Consider the following 10,371-nt stretch of genomic DNA (forward strand, 5'->3'; position numbering starts at 1 on the left):
TACTCAGTAAGTGCGAGAAATTATCCGTAGGGGTGTTTATGTGGATAATGAACTGCAAGGCAGAAGGCACAAAGTATTCTCGGAACAATAGAGAGAATTTCCGAGGTATCTTGTAATAACAAGATCAATGGGATTGAAATGGCAAGTGTATGTAGTTATCCATAATGATATAACAGTGGTAGGGAATTTGCAAAGGCGGTGGGCACAAGTGTCTCGAGAGAACATCGGAGATTATCTTCGGAATCTTCTGGTGAAGTAGGTAACCATCCGGACTGAAGGGGCCCACCGGGGAAAGTCGTTATGAGAACCTAATGTAGTTAGTAAATTCATTTAACCCGAATAGAAGAGAGAATAGAGTCCCAGAGTATAGGTGAGGAGTAAAAGATCCTAATACCACCAAATTGGCAACGTGGGCCCGTAAGCCACACAGCCATGTTAGTAAAAACCGTTTTCAAGTACTAGACTCAACTTCGGCCAAGGAGTTGGAAGGGGGGCTACCTACAGGCAATCGGCTCTGATACCAACTTGTGACGCCCTCGATTCAATCGTACACTAATCATACATGCAAATGTGTACGATCAAGATCAAGGACTCACGGGAAGATATCACAACACAACTCTAGACACAAATTAAAATAATGCAAGCTTTATATTACAAGCCAGGGGCCTCGAGGGTTCGAATACATAAGCTCGAAAACACAAGAGTCAGCGGAAGCAACAATATCTGAGTACAGACATAAGTTAGACAAATTTGCCTTAAGAAGGCTAGCACAAAGGCATCTACGATCGAAAAGGCAAGGCCTCCTGCCTAGGAGCCTCCTAACTACTCCTGGTCGTCGGCGGTCTCCATGTAGTAGTAGGCATCGACGGTGACATCTGGCTCCTGGGCTCCGACCTCTGGTTGCATCAACCGGAAAGAAGAAGAAAGGGGGAAAAGGGGGAGCAAAGCAACCGTGAGTACTCATCCAAAGTACTCGCAAGCAAGGATCTACACTACATATGCAACATTATCAAAGGAAGGCTGTATATGTGGACTGAGCTGCAGAAAAGCCAAAATAGAGGGGATAACCTAGTCCTACCGAAGATTAGCATCTTCTGGAAACCACCATCTTGCAGCAACAGGAGGGAGTAGAGTAGCGTAAAGTAAAGTAGTAGTGTTATTAACCTCGGCCAGAGATCCTTTCTCGACTCCCTGCGAGAAAGCAATCCCAGAGCCATACTATCCAGTTCTCATCACAATCCATTTCTCATCACAATATCCAGTTCTAGTTGTATCGATCGGGATACAACTCCAAGTGTCCGTTACCGTAGGACAGGCTATCGATAGATGTTTTCTTCCCTGCAGGGGTGCACCAACTTACCCACCACGCTCGATTAACTCCGGCCGGACACACTTTCCTGGGTCATGCCCGGCCTCGGCCAAACAATACGCCGCAACCCGACCTAGGCTTAATAGAGAGGCCAGCACGCCGGACTAAACCTATGCCCCCAGGGGTCATGGGCCATCGCCCCGGGAACTCCTGCATCGTTGCGAGGGCGGCCGGTGAGCAGACCTAGCTACCTCCTTCAACAAGGCAGGTGCTTACGCAGTCCAACCCGGCGCGCGCCGCTCAGTCGCTGACGTCTATTAAGCTTCGGCTCATGCATACGACGCAGAACGCCCATACTATGCCCACGTGATGGTTAGTGCTATCAGGCCAGAGGCCCCTCGGATCAAATATTCAAATCGTAGTGGATTAGGAGCACACGGTAATAAGCAGAGACTCATGAAAGATGTGACCCCGTTGCCCCGTCTCGAGGACTTGCGGCAAGGGCCAGGAATGCCCGGCCACGCCTCGTAATTATCTCGCGGGCACCCTCCAGGTCAACCCGACTCCACATCACTCGCAATTAAGCTCGCGCGGGTACCCCTCAGAGCCGACCCGTCTTTAGTAACACGGTTCAGTGTAAAGTCATAGTAACTGTGTGTCTAACACCAAGGGGAAAACCTGAGGAATCACCCTTGACGGATTCCACTCGATGTAATCATCAAGGTGAACGTAAGAGGAACCACCCTCGAAGTTCACACTTGAGGGCTTGCACGACAGAGTCGTATCGGAAGTGGTTAAGGCGGAATCACCCTCGATGACCACAACCGAATAGCTACACTAAAGGGTAACATTAGAAGTGCTGATGAGGTCTCAACCCCGGCACTCGATAGTAACCCAGTAGTGTCGAGCAACTAAGGGGAAAGTGATGTGCGATGTCGGGGCCTGGTCTTCGATCCCGTTGATCGGGTCTTCGATGATGAAGCAGGGGCAATAAGGACAAGGTGGGGGTCACTGATGGATCACTAACCAACCTATACTAAGCAGTTTAGGATAAGCAGGTAGGTAACAAAGAGCAGGTTACAAAAGCAGGCTATGCATCAGAATAGGAGCAAACAATAACAGTAGCAAAATCTAATGCAAGCATGAGAGAATGGAATGAGCGATATCGGGATGAGCAAGGGGGGGGCTTGCCTGGTTGCTCTGGCAAGGAGGGGTCGTCGTCGACATAGTCAATCACCGGGGCATCAACGACCTCGGGGTCTACCGGAGAGAAGAGGGGGAAGAAACAGTAAATATAAAGCAAACATAGCATCACAAAGCATAACATGGCAATATGTTGTGCCGGGTGTGACCTAACGTATGGCTACACGATAAAGGTGAAGGGGGAATTCAACTGGGAATGTTTTCCCGGTTCCGGACCTGTGTCAGACAGATGTCCGGAGGGGAATGTTCCATGTTCAGATAGTTAGAGGCATCTGACAGGTAAACGGATCACGTATTAGGATTCGTCTCGTTGTTCTGAGCAACTTTCATGTAGAAAACATTTTCATCCGAGTTACGGATATTTTTCTATGATTTTTCAAAGATTTAAACAATTTCTGGGATTATCTTTAACTCAAAAATGGACTTATTGCGCCAACATGATGTCATGCTGATGTCAGCAGAGTCAACAGTCAACTCTGACTAGGTTGACTGGTCAATGGGGCAGTGGGGCCCGTCTGCCATTGACTGAGCTTAACTAATTAATAGCTTAATTAGTTAAAAAGTTAATTAGGTTAATTAACAGGATTAATTAAGTTAATTGGTTTTAACTAATTAATTATTGTTATTTTTAAAATATATTTTTAAAAATTCTTTTGTTTTTTTAAAGGGCGTTGGGCCCATAAGTCACTGGCCGAGCGGGCTACCGGGTGGTGGATGCACGCGCCTGGGCATGGGCGTCCGCCCGAACACGCACAAGCGTGATGGAGGGCGCCGGCGGAGGCCATGGCCTCGACGAGGAGCTGGCGAGGGCGGTCCCCAGTGGGGGCTCTGGCGGTGGCGGGGCTAGCAGGGGCACGGCCGTCGGAGGCGGCGGAGGTAGGCGCCCGCGATGGAGCGAGGCGGGGCGGCAGCGTGAGGCAGGACAGGGGCGCCCGGCGGGAGGCAGCACGGGTGGAGCAGCAGGGGAGGCTACGGCGACGCGAGCCACGGCAGGTGCGAGTGATCCAGTGAGGAGGCCACGGTTCCGAGGCAGCAGGGTGGTCAGCGCAGTAGCAGCAGTAGAACAGGAGGCGGCAGGCGCACGCGCAGGTGGCCGGAGGCGCTGCGAGCGGCAAGGAGCATGGGGCGCGCGCGAGGGCGAGCAAGTGGAGGCCGGGGCGTGCATGGTTGTGGCCTGGGGCGCACAACAGGCGAGCGAGGACGGCGCGTGCGTAGGCGGACGGCGGGGCGCGCATTGCGCGGCACGGGGGGTCGAGCGCGCGCGGGAGGAGAGGACGGGGCCTCACCGGCGTGGCCGTAGGGTCAAGGGCAGCGGGTGCCGAGGAGGAGCATGGGGACGACGTGTGTGGTGCCGGCGATGGCGAATGACTTCGGCGTCAGGGCGCTCGGGCGCTGCATCAGCGACGACGGTGGCTGGAGCTAGACGCGGGGTAGGAGAGGTGACGAGGCGGTCCGGCGGGGAGCTGGCGCCGGTGAGGAGGTGGTGGGACGAGGCGGCGACGGTGGGTGCCGACGGCGTCGAGGGCGGGGCGAACGGCGGCGAGCGTAGGGGCGTTGCCCCGATCTGGATCGGGGTGAGGGGAGAGACGAGGGAGGGAGAGGGGGGTCTGGGCTAGGGTTTGGTGGTGGGGAGGCCTAAGTAGGCCGCGGTTGGGCCGGCTGGCCAGTTGGGCCACGTGGGTCGGCCAACTGGGCCGTCTGGCCCAGGAGGGGGAGTTGTTTTCCTTTTTTATTAGTTTTTCTTTTCCAGCAGCATTTTGCCTTTTCTTTTAGCCACCAATGACTTTGCCAAATTATGCCACTGGCTAAAACAATTCCAAAGAATTATTGTGCACTGCCACAAAAAGTTTGGGGCCTTCAGGAGTTGTCCAAGCATTTTTAGAAAATGAAAAGGACATCTTAAATACTGCTGGACCAGATAATAAATTCCCAGGGGCAATTTGGGCATTCCAAAAATGTTGGCTTCAACATGACAAATATCTAGGGATTATTTGCCATAGGATGAACTATTTTATTTGCATGAAAGAAGAAGCAAATATTTGACATGCAATTTGAATTTGAATTTGAAGCAGATTTTAGACAAGTGGCATTTTAGCATGATGATCATGATGATATGGCCTTCATTAGGGGGAGATTACTGTAGTGTGATGCTGGGGATGTTACAATAATCCCGAACAAGGAGACTCCGGCGTCAACCTTCATCAGCAGCAACCCTTGTTCATCTCTTTGTAATACCAAACCCAAGGTGGAAACCTAAGTGTATTACTTTGACCATTTGTTCATGCTTGCCATGATTAACCTTGTGATGATTGTCGTCTCTATGTTTGAGTTACACCTGTAGTTCTCGAAGATGTGGAGGAACCCTAGTATGTTGAGGTGTTGAAAGCCGATAGGATATAGAATCCTCCTTTGCATGTTTGAGTTAGAATTCTTCATGAATGTTGTGTAAGGTCGACCACTCGACATTTAGCCCATGAAGGATGTTACTATCGTTGTGATGGTGATATGCAGAGGTAAAGATGTGACAGTAATATCCTCCATTTCTTTCCTCAACAATTGATAGGGAATAATGGAGAACCAACCGTTGTCCGCATCCATGGGGTAACCATTAACCATCGTCATCGTAATCAGATGTGGAGAGGAATGATGGTGGCGTGTGTGATATCGAGCTACACGAGTAGCGGGTATGTTGTACCAGGCTCCTCCCTTTTATAAAAATCTGCAATGACTTTGTTATCCGAACCAAGAATTGTGCTTCGCACATATATTATGTTAGACACATACTAGTGGGGAATCTATACCCCATGAGAATGCATTGGCGCTATTTATTTCATCGCTTGCATTTATCCTCTCTCCCTTTATTTTACTTTCACACTTTATTTTTATATGCCATTCACTCACAAAATTTTAAGGTTTCGTCTATGCTTTTCTTTCGACCGTGATTAACCTGCAGGAGGTAAGATCATTTGGGAGAGACTAGTGTAAAAGCAGCACCTAGTGTGCAGAAATAGAAAAAAGCAGTGACATCCGTCAGATATTAAATGGATGTCTCATATGCAATGCACGTGAGTTGGTGGAGTTTGTATTCATTTTTATGAAAACCCCCTTGACTAACAGTTATGTACAAAAAGATCCCTCCACCATGTTCCTCAAGCTGGATCTGAGACATCCATTCAAAATCCGATGGATGTTGTTGATTTTTCCACTAACTGTTTTTTTTTTTTGTACACTAGTATCTCCCAGATCATTTCCTATGCTCCTGTGGACTTGCAGATCATCAAGTACTACCAGCCGCCCTCCCGCTTGCTCCAGTTGATGGCAAGCGGGCGAGAAAGCCAGGTGGCTGGCAAGGCCCGCAACAAGACGATGAGGAAGAAGTCGTACATGCAGATGCCTTCTCCACGTCTGGTGTCACGCGCGCATTCTCCGCCATCTCCGCTCCCACCCATCACCTCCTGCTCCGCCACCTACAGCTACCGCAGCCTCCGATGAGGTCCATGCCCACCATATGTGTGATGAAATGACCGAGGAGTAAAAAATTGCACTTCTCTTTTTTAGCTAGGGATTTTGGTAATGCAATGTGGCGACGATCTTGTGATGTGTTTGTTCTTGATGATTTCAGTGTGGACAAATACGATGTTGCAAGTTTTTGTCTCAATTTAATGAATCGCCACATTCGGCTGTAGTGCTAGTGTGGACATATGGTGTTTTTTTTATGAACTTGGTATATTTAATGTCTTTTGGGTTAAGTATGTGCATATTTTAAATTAATTTGGATCGTCCCAATGATGGATGAAATACCGTGCAACCGTTTAAAATGTGTGTAACAAAGGATGAAAAAAGTACTTAGTATATATTTAGGAAATTAAATATAGGGGGTTCTGTTATATCCGACCACTTTAAGAATGTCAAATGGAGAGGTTTATGAAATTTACTCAGTTGAAGCTGAGGCTCTTGTAATGCATCTATGTTGTAATCTGCTCCTATGGTTTTAGCGAGACACGCTGCCACACACCGCTCGCACGGCTTAACGCGGCGATTTGTCCCTGGCAATTGCTGACTGCTGTGATTCTCTCCCTAGTCGCCGATGCAACTTGATAAGCGCGCAGCTGCAACCATCAGCCAACGGTTCGTGCGGCATCAGCCACTCGCAACAACCAATAACCACTGGGTATTTGCCACGCACCCCGTCGTGCCCGTTCCCCTCGATACGAGGCACGGAAAAGGAATCGTACCGAGGGATAATAACAGTGTATCTCCCGATTACGTGTGCTCGGTTTCTAAGGCAAGTGAAAGAAACAACGATACCCTGCCTGATGAATTGGGATAAGAATAGAACTAACAAACGGATGGCGAACAGAGATCACAATTTAAAACTGAAAGGTACATAAGCAGATGCCGGGGATAACCAGAAGGAAAACAAGGACCAAGCAACAGGCAGCGCTATTCTCAAATATCAAATTGAAGACGAATGATCACAAGGCACAGACAGTAATAAAACCGAGGTAAATAGGGATTGAGGAACGGCTGATCACAAGGAGCAGACAGTAATAAAACTGGGGCTTGGGAAATTGCTTGTATGGTGAAGAAAACTGCAGATTCATTTCAGAGTTAAGAGCTGAAAACATCTCTAAAACAACCATTTCATTACACTAAACACCACCCACGATACATAAACTTGCCTAGCAGAACCGAAACCTAAACAAGGGAGGATGAGGCATCCTTTTGTACAGACCCTTGGAACACCAAGCACTCCTAAGACCAGCTATCGCATCAAGATCAAGCGGCGGCGACCTTGCGGGCCTTCTTGGCGGCCGGGGAGCGGACGGTCTTCGGCTTCGCCTTGGCCTTGGCAGCCGGCGACTTCTTGGCCTTGGTGACCAGCTTCTTCTTCTCCGGCGCCTTGCGCTTGGTGCCAACGGCGGCCGTCTTCTTGGGCTTCTCGGCCGCCTTCTTTTTGGGCTTGGCGGCGTCCTTGGCGGGCTTCGCCGCGGGCTTGGCCTTGGGGGAGTCCTTCTTGGCGGCGTCGGAGAGCTTGTAGGAGGCCTTGACCTTGACGAGCTTGCCCTTGGCGGCGGAAGCGCGGAGCTGGACGGAGAGCATCTTCTTGAAGTTGGGCGGGAGAGCCTTGCCGTGCTTCTCCTCGATGTACTTGGCGATGGCGACCGAGCTCGACCCGGTCCTGTCCTTGAGCGCCGCGATCGCCTCCTTGATCATCTGCCAAGATCCAATTCAGAATCCAATCAGCCCCAATCGAAGTCAAAACCATTCAATCAGAGGGGAACAGAGGAGAGGTTCAGAAGCTCACCTCAAAGTAGGTCGGGTGGGCGGCTCCAGCGGCGGCCGCCTTGGGCTTGGCGGCGGCGGGCTTCGGCTTCGGCGCCGCGGCGGCGGGCTTGGCGGGGCGGGCAGCGGGCTTGGCGAGGGCAGGCATGTCAGCTGACTGAAGCGGAGCTCTGAAACCGAAACTGAAGCGGTGCTACTTGCGCGGTGTGCTCGCTTGAGATTTGGAGGAGGAGGAGGAGCTCGAGAGGTGGATTGATTCGAGAGGGCCAGGTCGAGGCTTATTTATACACGCCGAGGGGGTCGATCCGGGGGGGTGGGAATGCTGCGATCTTATTGGCTGGACGGCGGTGCCGCGGATCGCGATCCGCGAGAGAGGGGGCAGGCGAATCCTGGCCGTCGGATGGTGGGGAGGGGGCTGGCGGGAGGATCAGTGTGCGCCGCCCAAAGCGGGAAACGGATTACTATCTGTCAACAAAAACGCTGGGTGGAGGGTCGGTGAACTCCGTGCGCGGTGGACCGGTGCGCTGGCGTGCACCCTCTGTGCGGGAGGGATGGGTTGGGCGCTGCAACCACTCCCCGGTGTTCTGTGGAACGGGTGTAGGGGGGACAATGAGAGGCTGTTGATTTGCCGTGGTTTCAGGCCATCGGTTGCCAATCTGGATACGGGTGTACGTGTGCTATTCGAGAGCTTTCGAGTTTGGTCCATTTTTTCTTTCTTTGTTTACGGATAGCTTTCGAATTGAGTATTGTTGTGCACAGCTCCGAAATTTTTAAACATGATGTATGGCGGAATATTGAAAGCTTTTATCGACTTTAAACCATGTTTATGTTTGACACTGATGATCCCATACGACATCAAATTGATGCCCGGCCCCAATTTGACTGAAACCACGATTGTGGCACCAAGCTCATAGTTAGGTCTCCTGATTCAAAAATAACTCATACGAAATTTGGATGACTCAAATTCTCAATCTTTTGTAAAATTTTGGAACTTTCTTATGAGGGCCTTGTATTGTACTACTAGTATATTGTGTCATGATATGATTTTCTTATGAGTACCTAATATTAAAGGGCGGTGTGTTTTTTCAGTTTTTTCATCAGTCCTAAATTTTCATCCGTCACATATTTATAAATTTGCACGTGTGTCCTGTCTTTATAATCGGTCTATGTGGTACTAAAAGACGTGTTTGGTTGCCGTTTGCTACAGTGCCTGCATCGCATACACTTTTAGAATTTGCACGTGCGTCCTGTCTTTAATTTCCTTATATCATGATAAATGTTTATTATTCATGCTAGAAATTATATTAACCATAAACTCAGTACATGTGTGAATACATAGACAAACAAAGTGTCCCTAGTATGCCTCTACTAGACTAGCTCGTTAATCAAAGATGGTTAATTTTCCTGACCATAGACATGTGTTGTCATTTGATGAACGGGATCACATCATTGGAGAATGATGTGATGGACAAGACCCATCCGTTAGTTAGCACTATGATCGTTTAAGTTTATTGCTATTACTTTCTTCATGACTTATACATGTTCCTGGGAAAGGGCCCTTTTACAATCGTGAAGTGATTAGGTTTTCAGGAACCTGTAATATGAAATAAAAAATGAAGGGGAAAAGGGTAAGGTCCGAATAGGGTCGAGCCGCATTATGAACCTCGTCCGCAGTGTGCCTTTGTCGTCGCCCAAGGTATTTCGAGTGCGTAGTTATGCACACGCAGTACATATGTCGTGGTTAGACGGGGCGATTGACAGATGTGGAACTGCTAGTCTTGCTCTGGATTCACCGAGTTGTCAATATGCAGAGTAGGTCGGACTCGCTTAACAGTGTTCGGGGCCTTGATGGCCGATGATTTATTCGGCTTAATGAGGCCGCTCTATACCTTGGCTGCAAGGGCCGCGGTGTGCTCCTCAGTACGGAGGGAGTGCTTCATGTTTCCATTTGACTGTGATAATGCCGCGGGTCCAGGCATTTTGAGCTTTAAGTAAGCATAAAGCGGGACTGCATTGAAGCCGGCGAAGGCGGTTCGTCCGAGCAGTGTATGATAACCACTGCGGAAGGGGATGATGTCGAAGATCAAGTCTTCGCTTCGGAAGTTGTCCGGTGAACCGAAGACTGCTTCCAATGTTAATGAACCCGTGCAGCGGGCCTCGACGCCGGGTATCACTCCTTTAAAGGTGGTGTTACTAGACTTGATTCTTGACGGGTCAATACCCATTTTACGTACAGTGTCTTGATAGATCAGGTTAAGACTGCTGCCGCCATCCATAAGGACCCGGGTGAGATGGTATCCGTCGATGATTGGATCGAGGACCAGGGTTGCCGAACCTCCATGACGGATACTCGTCGGGTGGTCCCTGCGATCGAAGGTGATCAGACAAGCTGCTACCTCTTGAGCACTGCGTTGGTTTTCCCTTGAAGAGGAAAGGGTCATGCAGTAAAGTAGCATAAGTATTTCCCTCAGTTTTTGAGAACCAAGGTATCAATCGTGTAGGAGGCCACGCTCGAGTCCCACGCACCTACACAAACAAATAAGAAACTCGCAACCAACGCGATAAAGGGGTTG

At 49.7% G+C, this 10,371-nt stretch overlaps 1 protein-coding gene across 1 annotated transcript; it reads right to left on the minus strand.

The window, feature by feature from the left end:
• Positions 1-7,139: 7,139 nt before the first annotated feature.
• On the minus strand, positions 7,140-8,076 carry LOC123054118 (histone H1-like). Its single transcript, XM_044477809.1, has 2 exons — positions 7,821-8,076; positions 7,140-7,729 (listed from the first exon to the last, which is right to left on the minus strand). The coding sequence occupies exons 1-2, from the start codon at positions 7,944-7,946 to the stop codon at positions 7,292-7,294; spliced, it is 564 nt and encodes a 187-aa protein (XP_044333744.1). The 5' UTR covers positions 7,947-8,076; the 3' UTR covers positions 7,140-7,291.
• Positions 8,077-10,371: the final 2,295 nt, after the last annotated feature.

This window comes from Triticum aestivum, chromosome 2D, assembly GCF_018294505.1.
Source record: "Triticum aestivum cultivar Chinese Spring chromosome 2D, IWGSC CS RefSeq v2.1, whole genome shotgun sequence".
In the NCBI taxonomy this organism is placed as follows: domain Eukaryota; kingdom Viridiplantae; phylum Streptophyta; class Magnoliopsida; order Poales; family Poaceae; genus Triticum; species Triticum aestivum.